Raw genomic sequence first — 21,813 nt, forward strand, 5'->3', positions numbered from 1 at the left:
CTCTCTCTCTATACATACTTAGTACCTATACCAGAGACTTTCCTACTGACCCTCCCCATTTATCCTTAAACCTTCCCCATATCCTTCCATGAAGTACATAGCAAAATTACAAACGGAACATTTAGTTATGTAGAATTGAATTATTAACCCATTTTGTGGACACAATTTTCATTTTATATGAAAGTGACCAAAGTGCAAGATTATTTTCGAGGGTGTTGAGTCATGGAATTGTGGTTGTGGTGTGTTGAAAGAAATTTACTCAATGAACTTGTTAGGGACAATTCTATACACCCTCTCTCACTCACCATCCCCTTGCATAAAATGAGATACATACCCATAAATCATTAATTCACACATGCAAAGTCCGAGGGATTCTCTTGAATCTCTCCAGAGAGGACATACTTGGGGTGAAATTTATGCCCAATGCCACCACACAAAGAGATTATATTCCTCACATAATTCATTAGAATTAATAGGAAATTTTCCCTCTATCACTGTGGATTTTGCAACAATGTTGTATGATGATGGTTTGTCTACGACTCATTTCAAGTGCTGAAGTGACTGCGAAATTAGTTCGGGATCAGAGTTGAAATTCATGTAGATTTCTTCTAAAAAAACTTCTCTGGTCTATTAAGTAAGTATTTTTAAAACATTTTATAATCGGAATTTAAATTGATTAACTGACGGAAAATGAAATAAATCTTTGTCCTAGATATTAGAATAATTTGAAAAATCGTATTCTTGGAAATTCTAGAGGAACAGAATGCCCAAAAAAAATATTTTTTTAAATTCAGTTTAATCGAAAATGGTTCAAAAAATTGCTAGAGCTTTTATAATTTCTACATCATCTCTTAGTACAATTAGGGAACATTTTTTAAATTAAAGATTTCACGTCAAAAAATAATAAATTCCTTAAGAGTATATCAGATCTCAAGAAATCTACAAGACAGCTACTCTGATAAAATTTGCAAATTCTACTGAGGAATCTTAAATAAATTTCTTCAAACAGAAAAAAAAACTATGTATTTACATAATGTAGGTAACTAGCAAATACTTTGGTGATTACTTACCTTAAAACGGTTTTTTAAACATATATAAGTATAGGTATATAAATAACTTTTTATCGATTTAGAACAAAAAGATCTCTGAACGAAATCCTTTTTCCAATTTTCCATCCAACGCCCTCGCTTCAGCAGACCAATTTAGAAGAATCCTTATCTCAAATCTGGGGCGTTTGCAAGTCCACCCATCAAACGCTTTTCGATTAAATGTGGGTCTGTCCAGAAGAGCAAACCTAAACATGTATGGAAAAAAATGAAGAGATTTATACAAAACACTTTGGCCTATGGATGACCCACAACTGGCAGCATATTAGGCAAGTCCCTCGCGATCCGCGGGGATACCACGGCAGAGATATAGTGTGGCATGAAAATGGGAGAAGATACCTAATCGAAGTGATTGATGAATTGCATTAAAATTCCATTGCTTTCATCCGTTCACCAAATGTAATTATTCGCTCCCACGCATTGGCGCATGCTCCAAGTTCTTGGTGACGCGAACACATACTCATATAATATGTGCTGCCAGTAGCTGAGGATGGGTTCACATGGTGGAGAGACTTATTGAGAGTCAAAGTAGCCAAGATCTCTGGCTCCTCTATGACCACGATGGGCATCACTCGGGCGACTTTAAGTATGTACACATCTAAAAACCCATACATAACAACAATTGATAGTTTTACGCGTTTACTGTTACTCGGTACAATTCCCATCGACATCAGGTAGTATAGTGAGCGCACTTTGGGGCCTTTTTGTGATCGTTAGAGAGAAAAAAATCGATTTAGTATTGAGTGACGATGAGGGGAAAATATATAGCCAATAGAATTTTATCTTTTCAAAATTATAAATTAAGACATTGAAATGTTTCCAAGGTTTCATCCATATAATTGCTAAAAAATAAAACTTTAAACATAACCGATGAAAAATTTTAAGGATTCAGTGGTAGTGCAAAAGAATCCTTTCTTCTGCCATATTTTATATTCTTGAAAAGTGGAAAAAGGACATATTTTATCCTGCTTATTAGAACATCTGTACTCGAACCAAGGACTTTTTGCTTCGGAGCTAAGTGCTCTATCTATTGCCTCACCTGACTATATTTCAATTTGAAATATTCCGTAACTTTTCATAAATTTCATTACTCCTATTCGTGTGAAATACATAAAAATTGTATAAGCCATAAGCTGAGCCTCTAACGAAGACGATCTTGTGGCGATGAAAAAGCACTAGCATAGTCATTTTCTTCTGAATGTGATGGCAAAACACCAAAGTTATAGTCTGCACAATTAAAAGAGTTTAAGCCAAAGAATCTACTATGGGGCTGTCAATCAAATGGCTCTTATTCTCATGGCATCAGACATGAATAAATCCAACGAAATGGGACACTTTAATATTCTTTTCCGGAACGAGGGTATAAAAAAATGGTGCTATTCTACCTAATCAGTCAGATTATTTGGCGCATAATTGTCAACATAGCTCGTGGTAAATGCCATTTATCATATTCTTAAAGATAACGGTTGGAAAGTTTCTGGTATCTAATATTTTGTCTCAAAAAGAATTTCGCGTTTGAAAAAATACTCAAATTGGCATAATAATCTGATTAATAACTGTTATGTTGACACTCATCAATTTTCCCAGAGGAGTCTCTTTGAGATTTTTCGTTAAATCTTCCACTTGCCGCAATTTACAGCAATACAGACACCTTATCTACATTGAGTGAAAAGCATTAGAATCATCCAGAACAATAATCCCAAATACAATTTTCGCGCACACGAGCCAAAAAGGCATTTGGTCCGCATGGTCTGGAGTCCAACTCAATGAAATGCAAATGATGATGGGAAATTCATTGAAAAACGGAAAAAATGCGGTGTGCATAACTGTGAAGTCGAAAATCGCGACAGAGATTGAATAAGTGCAAAAATTTGAATAAAACACCATTCGCATTTTGCCTGGGAAATGCAAATTGGCGCGCACAGATAATCACTCCACTTTCCGTACGTGATGCCAGCACACGCGACGAGATTGCCAAAAAATCACCGTAAAACAATATTGGCTAAATATTTCAACACCCGCGTAATCGAATGCATTTAGTGAATTTTTGGCGGAAGAATGTCTCTTTAATAAAGAGCAATGGGCTCGTCAATTTATTTATTGAGTCCCCTTTTGCTTCCAATCATGGTTTAATTTAAGGTGTAAATTCATAGGAATTATTAAGGTAATTTATACCTGTATTTCGATGCAAATAAAATAGTTTTTGAGTCCAATTGAGCCATTCATTTGAATCCAAATTCGACAGAGTCTGTTAAAAATTTTGTCCTTTTATTTTAACCCTTTCACGTCCACGCAAAGCACACTTTTTTAACACGATATGCTCACCAGAGGACAATTCTCAGGCAAAATGTGATCTTTGGCTTCTTTTATGTGAATATTTTAGTGCATTTAAAAACAATCAAATTAATGAAAATTTAGGAAAATAACTTTTTTGTATCTATGCACGAACCGAAGAATGCGAAAGAATTAATAAAATTTATGAAACAATGTTATCTCTAACTAGAAAGGCACTTGGGGATCGAAGTTTTAACCTCAAATCTCAAAACTTTGACTTTCATTTTCTCCTAAAAGAAAAAAAAATTCTAAGTTTTCTTTCGATGATCTCGAAGTAATAGAACTTCCCTTCACACAGATGTAGAAATTATCATGTTTAAAAGATTTTACTCTGTGACGATTTAAAATATGTCGAAAAGGCCATGGTGGGCAGAAAAATTCTCCAAGGGTTAAAATCGACATTCAGATGATTACAGAAATTACAGAATTGACGTGATTAATCTTAATCAAAGTTTTCCAAGTACAAAAATCACAATGTACAAATTGTAAAGAATGAAGAGCCCCTTTACGTTAAGAATTCATAAATTCTACAGAAGAAGTATTTGGGGGCATTTAGAGGCAAATGTCTCAATTCCAGCGGGAGTTTAAAATACGCGGCTTCGTGGCGGAAATTGAATATGTGTATAATTTCCCCAGAGTCAAGGTGAGTTTCAATTTTGAGGTTGACCTACTTCTTTTTTTTTCCCAATTCATGAATCACTATTATTAGCTAAACATGGTAGACATCCCATCATTTTTGCAACACACAGACTACACACAGCATTATATATAGGCAACATATCTCAAAAGAGCTGGCATGTATCACTTTTTGGAGTGACTTTTGAGGGCCCATTCTTCACCTGACTTCGACTCATCTTTAGTGGTGTGTGAAGGGTCACTCGAGATCTGTGGACATAGAATCATCGATCAAAGTACTTGGTTGTTCTTTTTTGTTGTTGTTGTTACTTCTCCTCCATGCTTGATCTTTTTCTTCCCATCCCACATAGTAGTATAGAAAATTAGCCGCGAGATAAATCTAACACGTGGTCACTACGAGTCTTCACCTATAAAAGTTCTGCTGTACACAAAATCCAAATTACCGTACAGGTTCAAATATCGCCACAGCGTGGAATCACGAGAAAAGTGGTGCGTAACTAATTTTTTGGGAATGCTTGAGGAAGACACCGAGTGGTCCACCCAGAAAGATGGACGTTTTGCGTAATGAAGCGGTATTGATTTGCAATCAACACACAAATAGCGCACATGCAAGACCACCAAGCACGCAAATGATTCATCAGGAAGATTGAGGAAATGCAAATTAATGCTGTGCATTTTCTCACCGTTTATTGCTCATGTTCATTTGCCCTCGTATAGTGGTAATTTTGAAGTAAAAAAAAAACATCCATTCCAGACTTTTGCGGCAAACATCAGCGGAAATTGAATCAGAAAACTAACGAAGAAGTTGCCTGTTTTTTCTCTTCTAAACAAATTTCCCAACTCAATGACTAACTTTAATGAAATTCTTTTCATCATATGAGAATGATAACTTTTTTTCTTTATTAGAGAGAATGTTTGTCTCAATTCAATTTTAGAAGAAGAAATTTCTTTCAAAAAGTGAAAACTTCAATTGAATTTTTTCCAACTCTTTCAAGCACAGAATTCTAAACTTATGCTCAAATAGAAAAAAATGAATGAAGAAGAGAAATCTTATATCTTTCAAAAAAAAAACTTAAGAGAAACCAGGCTATATGTTTTCTCCCAGCTCGCATTCCCCAAAATCATCATTCTCTCCACGTTCATCTCTTGCAAAATCAGATGAACTTGAAAATCTGGGTGGAACAATTAATTTCATTACATTTCATCCACTTTATGGATCTTTCACCGAAAGAGCTGCACCAACAAGAGTGTTTGACCATGAAATTTCATAGTTTCCTTCAAGAAATAAACTTTACACTTTTCATAATAAAGTATTGTTCATGCGAAGATCGTGAAACTTTTAATGGTTGATTCTTTCGATGAACCCAGCGAAAGCTGCACGAGAGAAATTTGTGTCATAGTGGTGAGATTTCCAAGAAATGAAGAATTGAGAAAAAGGATTCGCACGTGAAATTTTCACTTCTGCAGCATAATGCATACCCATGCATTACGCGCGAAAAATTTTTCAAGAACAATCACACGGGGCGAGATAAATATTGCAAAATATTTTAAAAATTTCACAACAATAGCCAATATCAGGTGATGGAGAAAAGGAAAACACTTTTCTTTTGTTATTCTATACGTACTTTAACTGGAGAACGGACACTCGGTGTTGGTATTTCCACTCACAAAAAAAATTAGCAATTCTTCTTGAAAAAAAAACAAGCGATCACTTCACAATTGGGAGCAAGAGGTTCTTTAGCTAAAAATAATACTCAATGGGAAGAAAAATAAAAATTTGCTTAAGAAAAAAATCAAAGGGATTTTGGCAGAGTATAAGATGTCTGACTCGAGAGCTCATGAGAAGCATTGCGTGTAATACTTGAATTTCAAGACGAGTTAACGATAAATCAATAGGTATACATTGAACTCTTAAGAAGAACTACTTAACTTACGCAAAACTAAAATAAGTCAATCAAGAAGATCTTAAAAACTAATTGTTTTATTACCTATGCAAATAATCAAAAATATTTGGAAAATGCAAAATCTAGCGATCAACGGAAAATATTATTAGAAACATCATGGGAAAAATTCACTTAATTCTGCTTTAGTCCGTTTCAGAACTGGCTGTCGTGTTCGAATTAGACATTGGTCATTATTAGACTGTTCTCCATTCATTTTTATCATCTCTCTCGGAAATGTTTATGACCTCTTTATATTCAAATTAATTTATTTTCAATCATAAGATATTTTATTCCAAAAATCAATCATTTTCAGATCAATTCTATTCGAGTTCTTAACCAAAACCGGATCAAAATCAGACTTATTATTTCTAGAAAACTTCACGTAGTTGCAGAAAGGTTTCGAAGATTGTAGTTCGCAAGGCTCAGTATAAACATACGTCTCCGCTTTTCCATGTACTATGAAATTGACAAAATAACGAACGAAAACATCACTCATTTTTCCTTCTGGAGTATCGGGTTTAAGCGGTAGAAATAGGTCCTTCATTGTAAAGAGGTAGATCATGTCATCGAGATGACTTACTCCGACATTTATATCCTTTCCACTTAAGTATTTAACAACTGTGTCTCGTCCCTAAAAAAGGAAAAAAATCAATTCGTTATGCTTACATGAGATTTGATAATTTTTCAAACCGTAAAACCGAATTCGTAGATGTAAATCGGATTTTTAGTTGTATCAGTATAATGGAGATACTGATTTGCTGCTATTAACATCGGTTGAATATATACTCTTTCTCCATACATCTAAAGAAAGATTATTGAAAACTTGAAATCCGAAAACTTTTTCCTATATAAAAAAAAATGATAGATTCTACCTGATAAAATGGTTTTGGATTATTGTAATCAAAGAAATCCTTATCGCCTAGATAAAACCGTAAAACATCCTTTACATATTTTGGATCAATATCCAGAAGTGGTGGAAGAAGATTGTGAATATTTTCATTAAAAATATTCAATCGAGTTTCATTTGTTGTTATAATTGTCGCAGTACCTCCCTCATCTGCCGTAAAACCGAATATAATCGGTTTATGGGAGAATCTTCCTTTAGACCACATCTTCCTTGGATTCTCTGTTATAAATGCACCTTCCCAGTTACCTTCCATACACGGACGAAGGGGTACGAATGGTGTCAAGTCAAAAAGAAAAAGCTCATCGAGAGCTAAAACAAGACTCATTGCATCTAACTTCTTTAGTTCGTTTGCTAATTCAAGACTAGAAGCTGTGTTCCAATTTTTCAGACCAGCATACTTGGAGCTTAGACGGAAATTATCTTCTTCATCATCACCAAAACTCCAGAATGCATCAATTGATCCACTAATTACTACAGCTCGATGAAAGAGGTCTTGAGATACTGGATTCATCATATGATACTGTGTTGAAATGGCTCCAACACTCTGTCCTGCAAGTGTTATTGAATCAGGATCACCCCCAAAAGCCTCAATGTTGGAAGCAACCCATTTGAGAGCAAGTTGTTGATCTTTAAGCCCAAAGTTCCCTTTCACAGCACCATCGCCTGAACAGAGGAATCCAAACATTCCAAGTCTGTAGTTCATTGTCACAAGAATAACTTCACCAGTATCTATCAGATATTCAGGTCCAAAAAATCCGGGTTTAGATGAAAAAGCTATGAAACATCCCCCATGAATGTATACAATAACTGGAAGCTTCCGTTTCCGTTCAAGTGGTCGGTAAACATTCAAATAAAGGCAATCTTCTGACCCTACAATGGGTTTATAAGTAAGGAAGACGTTCCTCTGGAGACAGTCATCCCTCGGATATGTAGCATTCCAATATCCTGACCATCCCCTGTGTGGGACTGGGTTCTCAAATCTTAAATTTCCAATTGGAGGCTCCGCATATGGGACACCTGTAAATGCCTCGTAACCCTTCTTTCGTCCACTTTCAACTGTTCCACGAATACATCCGGCCTTAGTGCAAACTTCTGGTGAATTCTTGGTAAAACAAAAGTAGAATTCACTAATTAGTCCATTCTTGTAATTCACGTGGGATTTTTTTTACCTTATTTTTATAAAAAGCTTTATCTTCTTCAAAATGTAGCGTTGTATCCATCACATTTTTTCCTCTTCTGTACGAATGAGGGTGCCAAAAGTCACCATAACTACTTAAAATTAGGGTAGATAGCACAAATAATTTAATCATTATGCTTGTATTAAATATATACTAAAAATTGTTTCAAAATTGAGCAAATTAAAACGGTCTTTACTTAAGACTAACAAAAAGTAAAATGATCTGTTTATTAAGTGAAGCGACTGCTTTTATATGATGTTCTCCCTCTATAAGAATACTTTGTACTTTTAATCAGCAAAAATATCAACAAACATGTCTAGGAAGAGAACTTTAGAACAAAAGGTTAAAAACGATTTTAAAAAAAAAATGGGAAAATACGAACTATATAAATTATTTTCTAACGAACACTGACAGTCACAGCCGGGTGGAAGTATTTGTTAATTGTATTTAAATTTAGTTTTATATCCAACAAAATTTAGTATTTTACAGATTATAAGATCAGATATATTCAGTTCATTAATTGCATAAATTTGTTTGGCAAGATTACCCATTTCGCGTTGAATACCTACATAAGTGAAGCATTAAAGTTTTTTTTTTAATTTCTAATAATGTAGCATAAAAAATTTTCTTTGTTCTAAATTTAGAATTCAGACATGACTGTATACATTCCATTCTTTTAATATTACAAAAAACATTCTAGTTAAAATTAGTTCTTACTAAATAAATCTCCATATGGTCATGCATTATGAATTCAAAGAATGCAATTCGTGTCTCGCAAAAATTAAATTCAAACTTGAATCAGCAAGGTAATACTTATAAACTTCCGTTATTCATAGGGGCTCTTCCTTTCAATTTAATCTAATTGTAAGTTCTATAGGTTCTATATCAATTATATTAATTTTTCAAAATCAATATGGCCTATTCTATTCTATAAAAAGAATAGTAGCTTCCTAGAGTTTATAGCAGTTCTGATAGGTAATATATAGTATAGCTAAATAAACTTAGGTTTATTGGGTTTATTTTAATTTTAAAACATTGTATTCTAATTCGTGGAATTGATAGATGATCATTTAATTTAATCCCAAATTTTAATTGTATCTGATTAAAATTTTATATTGCCAAATAGACTTTCAAGTATAATTATTCACCATTTTATCAAATGAAGTACCCTCATTTGGGTGATTTTTGCAAAATATCGACGATATATGGTGAATTTCCAATTCGGGCTAATGCTTTATGCAAATCTACGGGAGTTTTTGCAAGTTCCAAATGCGCCATATTTGCATATATCCGTATAGCAAAAGACAAAACCTTTTCAAAAGATGCTTTTTGGGTAGAGAGACTTATGAGAAGCATTAATATGTTGTTAGTATTCTCCAATAGACGCATCACTAAACCATAAATCACCAATTATGATATCGTAAAAAGCGTCCAAAAACCATCCAATCGACATAATGATTGCGATAGTCGTAAAATGTGTAAATCACCGCTCTTGGTGCGTACTTGTTGAAAATATGTTCCCAATTTTACGATGAGTAATCTCATTCAGAAGGGGGGAAATCCACACCAACGTCTCTGCGGTCCCCAATGAATTTGACTTCTTTTTTTTCCCGCGCACAGCTTCCACGAACTCTCACAGAGATGAAGTGGAGGAAAGAACCTTTTGCTTGAAGAAACGAAAGAAAAAACCCCAAGCCATAAGCAGACAACTTGATACTCACGTAGAGTCAATCTCACCGAAGACAGGTCAACATAATCGGTCATTTTTGGATTAACGGTGATCAACTATTTTCGTGGTGTTGGCGCGAACAGAGATGAAGCTGGGAAGGAGAAAAAATCACGATTGTCGAAAGGAAATGACTTGTTTTGTTGGTGTTTTCGAGAGTGGAAGATGAATTTTTTTCACCGGGGCACAGTTTTGGGATGTGATGCGTGGTCCAAAGACCTCATGAGATCAAAGCGTATCACACCTTTAGACTTTGCAAAAATTCCTAAATTAGCGTGTCGGTGAATGAAATTTTTCACGAAAAATTTAAAATGACCCTGGCTAATGATAAAAATACGCGACTTTTGTACATATTTGAGCGCTTAATGTTCTATGTTCCTATATATGTTGTTTATGATTTTTTTCAGACGGCAGTTAATATTGTATTTCATAAATTAAAAAAAAAAATAGCGCGAGCTTTACAGTTTTCTAATCAACAATTAAGATCTTACATTAAAAAGTATAGGTACGCTTAATTTAGAATTTTGGTGGACAGCATACGATAATTCATTAACCTGATATCCACCCCCAAACATAAAGTTTATTATTTTGAATCATTCTAATTTTTGGGGAATGTATATTTTAAAAACATTAAGGCGTTTTGAAGAAATTTCCTCAAAGTCTAATTCCAAAATTACTATGGAAAAGTCTTAACCAAAATTCTTGAAATTTCGCTTTAAGAGTTCTAAAACTGAAATTCAGAACCATTTATGCTACATTCGACTCTATATACATATGTACGTACATATATAAAATATGTGAAAAATTAAATATTAAAAAACTTCCCCGAAAAATCAATCGGGATGACATCTTCTGTGGCGAATCGAATTTCCAAATGAGAAAACAAGTTCCCTCACAGCCAGATGACATTGACTCCCCACGGAAGCAATTTGTCAACGGCACATCACGATGGAATCTCCTGCCTGAGCCTCAACCAAGTTCGCTGTTGGTGCCTCTTGCGCTTTTTTTCTTGCCTCGTCAACTCCCCGTGCTAAATTGCGCCCATGGCTCACACATGAGATATACAGTAGCAAAATTGCTAATAGCATCACGTAACAATTAGACGCGATGAACGTGAAGTGCGTAGACATCAGCCAAAAATTGTTAATTCACAGGGAACTCTTGCACACACACCCGTAGATCGCATATGTGCTACTGCTGGTTTTTTTGTCAGCTTACCACCATCATTGTCTTGGCTTTTATTCTTTGCAATAAATAGTAAATTGCAAGTTAATTCACTTGGAATTCCAGTGCACAAAAAAATTCTCACACTGAAAAGAATTCTTCTCTACGCATATCGGAATGATGGCATGGAGGGTGAGTGGTTTAAAGGACAAAAAAAACCAACGCCAATTTGCGCGATGAGTCCCTCTCAATGCGAAGATTCTGCACAAAATGCTATATATATGTGCGTTTGGATTAAATGAAAAAAAAGCTTTGCGCAGCAAAAAGAAGCAACATGAAAACTTTAGGCAAAAGCTCAGCAACAATTAGCTTTATTGTGACGCTCATGGAGGACTCTCCGCGAGGTGTATACACTTTACAACATAGTTTAGAAAATTCTTGCTTTCCGCTAGCAATCCACATAACAGTGGCGCCAGTAAAAAAGAAATTGAAAATATCTTCGCACAGGCAACAGAGCGCCGGCAATTTTATACCATCCATGGGATGTTCATGTTTAAAAGTGCACCATAAGCCGGGGGAATTGAATAAAACAGAAAATAGATAATTACAGAAAATACAAAATACTTGAGATCTCAAACAATAAAATAGTAACACAGCAAAACAGCCCTTACGTATACCCCATCCCACCTCACCGGTCCGCCTTCCCATCATCATCATCATCCAAGCCAATCTATTGCAAGAGAAGCCTTCTTGATGATCTTCTCGATACGTTACATACACTTCTCAGTCTTCATCACCTCCGGCGATTTTTTATCAATAAAACGATGACAGCATTAAATTTGTAGTGAACATCAGTCATTTTGAAAGATGTGTACAACTAGAGAGAGAAAAGATGGCTGGGGTACAAGAAGAAAAAACTAATAAAATTTATCGTTGGATAAAAAAATAAATTTCACTCAAAAACTTTTATATATAAATAAATACACGAGCTGCAAGGCCAGAGGCCAGAGTTGAATAATTAAGTTTAATGTATAAAAATGAGAGACTAGACTAATAAAAAGTTTAAAAAAAAATAAGATGCATGGAGACAGAAAATAGAAGCAAACCCCATTCATGCTCTTGAAATTTATGATTATTTTTTATAGAATAAATAGCTAAAGGGTTAAAAAAGTGTCTATTTATTTTGGGAGATTTTTGAAATTCGTATTAACATACAAAACCTTTAAAAACAATGAGAAATTATTTTTTTTTAATAAAATAATTCAATTTTAATTGGAAAATTATATAAAACTTAAATGCATATTGATTTGTTTATCGTCCTAGATCAATTAGAACCGAAGTTATAGATTTTTTAAGAAAACCCTAAAACTGTCTGTATCTCAGGTTCTAGTAGAACTAGTAAATCAAAGTCCAATCTTTGTTAAGGTCATGGGGCTAGATATAACATACTAAAATTTCAGACACCTACAATGTATTAAAAACTACTTATGTACTTGCTAAGAAAAATCGCCATTTTGAAAACTAATAGGGGAGACCGGGGTTAATAAAGTCACTTAAGGGTTTGGAAAAAGCTTAAAATATCATATTGCATAGCTAGATAGAACAAAATGATCTCAGAAAGAGTTGTAGGGCAGTAAATTTCCTAAAGAAATGAGTTATACATTTCGCTTTATCTGTTTAGGAAATATGTTATTTTAAGCTTTTTCTAAACCCTTAAGTGACTTTTTTAACCCCGGTCTCCCCTAATAATGTTTTATTTTTTCTTTAGTTCTAGAATTATGTCTAACAATTTTCAAGGTTTTAGCACATCCTGTAGATTTTTTCCGTGAGTTTTTCCAAATAAAAGTTGCTCAAAATGCTTTGCTGTACTCATTTTATCTTCTTAAATTTAATTCAACAAACGATCACTAAAACAACTAATTGATAAGCAATGTTCTAAGAAAATTCAAAAAAAAAAATCAACAAAAAATGCAACCTTCTCTCAATTCCGAAGCAATCTGTAAAGTTTTCAACTCAGAGGCATTGCTGTCCCTGCGTTTGTAATTAAATTGAAAAGATGTATGCCAATGAATTCTAATTTGGCTGCCGGTGCCAAAAGATCAATGATCATTCACTGTCACGCGCCACTTGGAAGGAGGAAGTGAAAAATTTGCTTAATGTAAAAGGACAACATAGAAGATGCTTCTTTCATCTTCTTTGCTGCTTTTTTTTTCTTACTAATTCCAACCAGGAATTATCGCTAAATTCTTCGATAAAGTATTTATTAATATTTATGGGGAATCTATCAGAGTGACCTCCCCATAAAGCCCCCAAAAGAGTGTTTGTGGTGATTTCTGAATGAACTTTAATGGATTTTACCATCCACGGGAGACAGTTAGCGAGAAGATCACTTTGCTACTTTTATTGTTATGCGCTGATCAGGAGAATTCGCATGCGGTGAGATTCATGCAGAAATCAGTGAACGATTACAAGATGTGGAGAGAGAAAAAAATCGCTTGACGATTCGCATATATTTGATCATGGTGCGAATTTCCATAAACACTATTTGACTTTCACAGTCGCATTGGATTGAGAAGAGGGATATATCCAAAGTGATTTTTTATCAAATGCCCATCTCTCCGGCAGAATAATCGACAGATCTTGTCAGCAGGTAAAGCCACCGCCTGACAAATGACAATATGTAATGTTAATTTGCATAATTCCGAACGAATTATTCATGAGAATTATTGCCTACTTACCCAGCAATTTGCCAGCAATTCACCTAACCACTAAATGAAGTAAATCACTATACTCCTTCTGTTTGACTATTTGCAAATAAACAATTACACTCCTTGTGTTAAGTGGGTGAGATCGTGAGGGGGACGTTGCTGCGAAGAACATGCAAAAAAGATCACGCTGAGAGTAATGGAAAAAAAACGAAGTATGTGTGATGATGGAATTTTGGGTGAAAAATTGCTCTAAAGATCGAGCATTCAATGCCCCAGAAGTTCCATGATCTTTCTCACTATGCGATCGCGCAGAGGTGTGTTTGGTGAATTTGATCCACCCAGATTCATTCATAAATATTACTTTGTGGCCAAAATGGTGCAAATTGATAAATTGGCGCACTCATGTGGAGTCACGATGGCTCAAAAAAGTGCCACTGATAGTAAATAAGAAAAAACCGTAATATTGACTCAAATGATCGTCAATTCTGATTTGACTCTCCTTATGCTCGACAATGGGTGTCTCTGCATTGAAGGAAACTATATATGTAGGTAACTACATACAATTCGCCAACACATTATTAACCACTCTAGAAGCAAATCTCACATCTCCCAAAGAGACCCACCGTGAATAATTGTAGTTTCGTGTTGGATACTGATTGGAATTTCAATAAATTTAATTAATTAAACTCTCCATACGGTGGAAATAGAAGAAGGAAAAAAGGTGTACAAAAAAAAGATGATCGTTTTAGCAAACTATTCGCGTATTCTCACCATTACAACACATTGTATATATTTTTCTCATACGCAGCTCTTGTGTGTGCTCTGGACCGCGTCCCAGTAAATTGACCGGCTGAAGAGAGACAAAAATCCGTATTATTTGAAAATGAAAAGGAGAGAAATTTAATCAATTCGCTGATATCTAAATTTATGCATAAATAACACCACTTTCCATCGAATCTTAGCTCTCTCGGGATGCGGAATAAGAATAAATTTTCAAGTTATCTCGACTGTTTTTACCTCCAAAGATACATTCTCGGTTCTCCCCATGAGGTTGATCCCCGCGTGACAGTAATTAGTGAGCCCAGGGGACAATCATTAAGCTCTTTTCTCTCACTGGAGCTGCGCTTCGCTTCAGCCCCTAGTCGTAGAATAAGATACGACGGCGATTTAAGAGGATTTAAAATAGCACAAACAAGAGAAAAGTTCATGCGAAAAATTCACACAAATGCAATACTCTTGAAGCAAAACACCCTGAAAACTCTTAAATCTCTTTAAGCTACACCCACCCCATAAAAAACTTCATTTGGACAGAAAGAGCTTTTTAAATATTCATTGCATTTAAAAGTTGTCTCATGAGAATTTCTACGGCCATAAAAAAATGTGATAAATAACTCCAATCTATTCATCAATTTTCTTCAAAATATTAGAATTCTTCCCTAGTATTCATCTATATGTAACATTTTTATTAACTCAACTTGCAATCTTCAATGTCTCGGGAAATCATAAACACAGCATGAGAAACTTTTTAAATTAATTCAAATCATATTGGTTGCAATAAGCATAAAAATATGATTAACCATAAGACTTTGTAATCTTGGCGCAAACATCGCAGTTTTATGTTCCTAATTAATATTTTATTCTACTCTAATTAACTAAAAGAAATCAAATATAGCCGCAAAGACAACTTTATTCTCGTTGTTTCTCGTTAAATAAATTAAAGCAGTTATTAGAATTCTTTCAAAGTTCTCTATGTATTGTAAAATAATGATTTTTTTTGCTGAAATTCAAATTAAGGGGTGTGTTATAAAAAATATTTTCGTACCTTCCGGTAAATAATTACCTATAGCCTTATTTTTCATTTCAATTTTTTCCACAATAACTCGTCATTTTACAATCTTGTGTACAATCAAAATGCAAAAAGGAGTTTATTCATTTTTAGGAAAATATCTAATTTAAGAAAACAATCGAATCGTAGCAATTTTCTTGAGAATCAAAAACGAATAAGAGATCGCTAAAGTCTTCCCATTATTTACTAGCATTAGCTGGGAAAATCCAACAAAAATTGCCTAAAAACGTAAAAAATGACGTCATCTCTGTATTTTTTTGTATTATTTGAAAAGATATTTTCACATATAAAATCGGTAAACTTTTTAAGGGATTTCCTTAAAGATAGATAGAATTTTTGATCAAGAACTATGAATTAGATTAAGTCGTTTAAGTGCTGTTGTAGGCCAGGCCTATCCTTCACAATTAAAACTCTCAATCGCATGAAACATAGAAAAACGGTAAAACATGCGATCCTTATCACGTGGATGCTTTTAAAGTACATTTCAGATTCAAAATGTCTTCTTTGGCATCTTCTTTGTAATTTAATGAAATTTCTATCTTGAAAAATTGAAAAAAAGATTAACTTTGATCAGATTAAGGAAAATTTAATGTTTCGCTTCTGGGTTTGCGTATGAACCACAAAATGGATGCGAAAGGGTTAAAATAATTATTTTCTAATTCCATCCAGAATTCTATAAAAGCTTTCATTTTTCTCATTAAAACTACATAATCTCGTTTACTTGACAGTCATATTTTCTTAAAAACTGAAATTCATAGACACATTCCTTCTTGAGAAACCATGAGAAATCTCAATAGTTTGCCCCTTGGTAAAATCGTTTTCATGGAATATTTCCAGGTGTTGATGCGGCGTTTGAATTTGAATTGAAGACGGAATCAGTGAGGTAAATGGCAGAAATTGCCTCAATAGATTTCCATCTTTTTCCCCAATAAATGCTCCATTCGTGATTGTAGAGAGAAAAATGCGAAAATAATCGCAATCAAGTGGAATTGAATGGGTAAACTGAGGGTAACAACAACAACAAAAAAGTCCGCGAGTACTCTGGCATCGAAAACTAAACGTTCTGGAAGAGCGAGAGAGAAGAGAATCCATTTATAAGAATGGTTGTGTAAGAACGCAAAGTGATTTCAGCACAGTGGATTTCAGCAGAAAAATAACCTGATGAATGTGTTGAGATTTTTGCGTCGAATAATGACCTCATGGTTCTACCGTGGCTCACCGCTGCGATGGCCTTTAACGTCCTTCACTTGCTTTTTATATTAATCTCTCCCTCCTCGTACTGCGGCTGTAGTGGCTCACCTGCCGCCTCCCCAGCACACCTGAGCCATCCAAGTTTCTCGCACAGTAATCCTCTCGCCCTCCGCGTCCCCATGTAAATGATTCACAATATATCTTCGCATTGCTCGCGATATACACCTGTTGTATGATCGCGAGCAATGGAAATGAGTGTGAAGATCATTGCCAAAGTGCTTCATTTCTGATGCTCTTATTTTATACCTCATCGTCCAAGCTTCCACAATGAATGCTTTTGATTAAAAAAAACCATAGCAGGTTGATTTTAAGCAAGATCGAACTGGAAATTGGAGATCAATAGCCGCAAAATGCAAATCCCCAAGCTATATATTCCAATTGTAATTTCCTTGTCATCTTCGCAATCGCTCAAAAATCCCCAAGCGCATAAGAAGAAAAGGAAGAACGGACAATTCCCACAAAATGCGATGTGGTTATTCAACTCTTTTTCACAATATAAATTAATGGAAATCTGCATAAATTTGTGCCACACGCGAAAAAAAAATTGGGTTCACACTTGAGAATGACGAAGGAGATGTGCTAGAATCAGAGAAAAAACGAAGAAACTCGTTTCCTTTGTATACAATTTCCCCTCGTTTTACAAAATGTTATTTATTAAAAGCAGCATGGCTTTTTTTTCTCTCCCACTATAGCGTGCTTTTTTTTACCCTCTCACAACAAATTCACTTCTTTGACTCACCTGCTGAGGGGAAATTATCATGCGCCTACCATGGGAGATCATTGTGACATACCTCACAGCTTCTTCTTTGCAAAAGCTCCAGAGATTTGTCTTGTCCACTCTGTCGCCGACCATTTGAGCAACAAACTATCATTTCAATAATTTTCCTCTGACGTGTACTCCGTGGTTGGAGCCTTTTTTGTTGCGCGCGCGCTCCTCAAGCTCATCTTCTGGTCAGAAACACTTCGTTCCCAGCGAGTCACGATGTTGATGCCTCTGAATCATCTTCCTCAACACTCGGGACTCGCGTCAGAGCGCCAGAAATGTGGTAGAGTTAAGAGTAGCATAGAATAGCTTTTTATTCAGCTGCTAAAGGAGTTTATTCGTTTCTTTATGGGGAAATCCCTCATTCAAAGAAACAATTGAAATACTTATATTCTTGTAGAGAAGCGAAAAAAAAGAATAAAAAATCGCTAAAGAGGCCTCTCATTTTCTATAGAATTCTTCTGGGAAAACGTGGCAAAGAATTACCCAAAAATGCACTCAATGACGTCACTATTATGATACATATGTTTTTATTTCTTTCAATGAATCATTCACGGTAATATTTTTCAGTGAATTTTGACAAGGTATAAAATCTTTAACAAGGTATTTTATGCTTCGCTTCATGAATTAAAAAGATAAACATACAGGTGACGTCATTGTTTGTATTTTTGAGAAAATTTTAATCAATATTTTCCAGCTGATCATCATAGTGGAAAATGAAAAGTTTCTTTGACGATTTCTTTTCTTTTTAATTTTCTGTAAAAAGTATCTTGAATTTTTACTTGAATAAGAGATTTTCTCATACAAAATAGAATAAATTCCTTTCCTTTAGTAAACGAAATATTTTATTTATTTATCATGAAAGGATTGAAAAAAATTCCCAGACAACGACTATGTGTCTGGTTATTTTAAGCAGTGGTTTTTTAATAGTAAATAAAATAAAATAAAATAAATATTTTATTTGAAACAGTGGCCAATAAATTAAAATGTGTGATGCTTCGCACTCTTAAGTGGATGTTGATGATTTTATTGCGACATCGCACCATTAATGCTTCGTGTCGATTCTCCATATTAAATTTAATTTAAAATCCTTTTTTTCTACATGGTGGTTTTAAAAATGAAAGTGTTTGCTTTAAGTGAAGGAAAACATCACTTTGCTAAGTAGGGCTAATGAACTTAAACGAATGCTAATTGGCTATATATTCCCAAAAATAATGACTAATTTAGGTTCAATAAAATATTTAGATCCTCAAAATGCCTCAAAATGTATTCAATTAGTACCACCTATAACTCGTTTTTCGGCGCCTAAATTTACCTAATTCATTTAGACTGATAAATTCTTTTAAACGTTTAATGAATAAATTAATTATTTCAAAAATTCAACCCTGATGTTCTCAAGAATTTTTTTTTACAACACGTGAAAAAAAGATGCGATTTAGCATTGAAACATTGGGTGAAATTCACCATTCAGACAGTCTTAAGAAATCTTAAGAATTCTTAAGATTTCTTAAGTTTTCTTAAGAAAAACTTAAGATTTCTTAAGAAAAGTTAAGAAAACTTCAGATTTTTTAAGAAAAGTTAAGAAAACTTAAGAAAAGTTAAGATTTCTTAAGTTAGACTGAATTAGAAGGCTAAATGTAATATTTTTTGATGATTTTTAAGATTTTCGATGTCTTAAGACTATCAAGAGCATTTTTTTAAACTTAAGAATAGAAAATGGTACTTACTTATCAATTTAAAACAAAACAAAACGCTATTTTTAAAAACAAATTCAAGTGTAGTAAGGTGTTCTTTTTTTTTCATTTTTATACCTTTTTTTCTGCTAAAGAATTGAACTAACTGACACTCAAAAGCACGGCTAAAAATTATCATAATTTTCCCAAAACATTTTCCTGAGTGACTTTTCCCAAAACACCCCCGGAAAATTCTTCAGAAGCATTCAGTGCTCTTTCAGCAAGTCTTAAGAATTCTTAAGCAAAGTTCATTGCATGATGATTTGCTTAAAGCGAATTTTCGCGTTTTTCACGTGTAAAGTCGCTAATTTTCCACCAAGAATTTTCATAAACTGATGGAAAAAATTGGAAAAATATTTTCCTGAGTGACTTTCCCCAAAACACCCCCGGAAAATTCTTCAGAAGCATTCAGTGCTCTTTCAGCAAGTCTTAAGAATTCTTAAGCAAAGTTCAGTGCATGATGATTTGCTTAAAGCGAATTTTCGCGTTTTTCACGTGAAAAGTCGCTAATTTTCCACCAAGAATTTTCATAAACTGATGGAAAAAATTGGAAAAATATTTTCCTGAGTGATTTTCCCCAAAACACCCCCGGAAAATTCTTCAGAAGCATTCAGTGCTCTTTCAGCAAGTCTTAAGAATTCTTAAGCAAAGTTCAGTGCATGATGATTTGCTTAAAGCGAATTTTCGCGTTTTTCACGTGAAAAGTCGCTAATTTTCCACCAAGAATTTTCATAAACTGATGGAAAAAATTGGAAAAATATTTTCCTGAGTGATTTTCCCCAAAACACCCCCGGAAAATTCTTCAGAAGCATTCAGTGCTCTTTCAGCAAGTCTTAAGAATTCTTAAGCAAAGTTCAGTGCATGATGATTTGCTTAAAGCGAATTTTCGCGTTTTTCACGTGAAAAGTCGCGAATTTTCCACCAAGAATTTTCATAAACTGATGGAAAAAATTGGAAAAATATTTTCCTGAGTGATTTTCCCCAAAACACCCCCGGAAAATTCTTCAGAAGCATTCAGTGCTCTTTCAGCAAGTCTTAAGAATTCTTAAGCAAAGTTCAGTGCATGATGATTTGCTTAAAGCGAATTTTCGCGTTTTTCACGTGAAAAGTCGCGAATTTTCCACCAAGAATTTTCATAAACTGATGGAAAAAATTGGAAAAATATTTTCCTGAGTGATTTTCCCCAAAACACCCCCGGAAAATTCTTCAGAAGCATTCAGTGCTCTTTCAGCAAGTCTTAAGAATTCTTAAGCAAAGTTCAGTGCATGATGATTTGCTTAAAGCGAATTTTCGCGTTTTTCACGTGAAAAGTCGCTAATTTTCCACCAAGAATTTTCATAAACTGATGGAAAAAATTGGAAAAATATTTTCCTGAGTGACTTTTCCCAAAACACCCCCGGAAAATTCTTCAGAAGCATTCAGTGCTCTTTCAGCAAGTCTTAAGAATTCTTAAGCAAAGTTCAGTGCATGATGATTTGCTTAAAGCGAATTTTCGCGTTTTTCACGTGAAAAGTCGCTAATTTTCCACCAAGAATTTTCATAAACTGATGGAAAAAATTGGAAAAATATTTTCCTGAGTGACTTTCCCCAAAACACCCCCGGAAAATTCTTCAGAAGCATTCAGTGCTCTTTCAGCAAGTCTTAAGAATTCTTAAGCAAAGTTCAGTGCATGATGATTTGCTTAAAGCGAATTTTCGCGTTTTTCACGTGAAAAGTCGCTAATTTTCCACCAAGAATTTTCATAAACTGATGGAAAAAATTGGAAAAATATTTTCCTGAGTGACTTTTCCCAAAACACCCCCGGAAAATTCTTCAGAAGCATTCAGTGCTCTTTCAGCAAGTCTTAAGAATTCTTAAGCAAAGTTCAGTGCATGATGATTTGCTTAAAGCGAATTTTCGCGTTTTTCACGTGAAAAGTCGCTAATTTTCCACCAAGAATTTTCATAAACTGATGGAAAAAATTGGAAAAATATTTTCCTGAGTGACTTTCCCCAAAACACCCCCGGAAAATTCTTCAGAAGCATTCAGTGCTCTTTCAGCAAGTCTTAAGAATTCTTAAGCAAAGTTCAGTGCATGATGATTTGCTTAAAGCGAATTTTCGCGTTTTTCACGTGAAAAGTCGCTAATTTTCCACCAAGAATTTTCATAAACTGATGGAAAAAATTGGAAAAATATTTTCCTGAGTGATTTTCCCCAAAACACCCCCGGAAAATTCTTCAGAAGCATTCAGTGCTCTTTCAGCAAGTCTTAAGAATTCTTAAGCAAAGTTCAGTGCATGATGATTTGCTTAAAGCGAATTTTCGCGTTTTTCACGTGAAAAGTCGCTAATTTTCCACCAAGAATTTTCATAAACTGATGGAAAAAATTGGAAAAATATTTTCCTGAGTGACTTTCCCCAAAACACCCCCGGAAAATTCTTCAGAAGCATTCAGTGCTCTTTCAGCAAGTCTTAAGAATTCTTAAGCAAAGTTCAGTGCATGATGATTTGCTTAAAGCGAATTTTCGCGTTTTTCACGTG

The 21,813-nt window shown here is 34.4% G+C and overlaps 1 protein-coding gene across 1 annotated transcript; it reads right to left on the reverse strand.

Annotated features, from left to right (window-relative positions):
* Positions 1–5,784: 5,784 nt before the first annotated feature.
* On the reverse strand, positions 5,785–17,580 carry LOC129791257 (juvenile hormone esterase-like). The gene is made up of 5 exons (XM_055829325.1): positions 17,539–17,580; positions 7,173–8,028; positions 6,710–6,780; positions 6,501–6,650; positions 5,785–5,817 (listed from the first exon to the last, which is right to left on the reverse strand). Exons 1-5 carry the CDS (start codon positions 17,578–17,580, stop codon positions 5,785–5,787), a joined length of 1,152 nt encoding a protein of 383 aa, XP_055685300.1.
* Between the last annotated feature and the right edge of the window lie 4,233 nt (positions 17,581–21,813).

This window comes from Lutzomyia longipalpis, chromosome 2, assembly GCF_024334085.1.
Source record: "Lutzomyia longipalpis isolate SR_M1_2022 chromosome 2, ASM2433408v1".
In the NCBI taxonomy this organism is placed as follows: domain Eukaryota; kingdom Metazoa; phylum Arthropoda; class Insecta; order Diptera; family Psychodidae; genus Lutzomyia; species Lutzomyia longipalpis.

Coding starts and splice junctions, on each gene's coding strand:
- LOC129791257 (XM_055829325.1), bottom strand. CDS start 17,580: ATGATCTCCCATGGTAGGCGCATGATAATTTCCCCTCAGCAG. Junction 8,029..17,538: donor TGATAATTTCCCCTCAGCAG/GTGAGTCAAAGA, acceptor TGTTTTACCAAG/AATTCACCAGAAGTTTGCAC. Junction 5,818..6,500: donor GAAAAATGAGTGATGTTTTC/GTTCGTTATTTT, acceptor TATTATTTTTAG/CTAAAGAACCTCTTGCTCCC.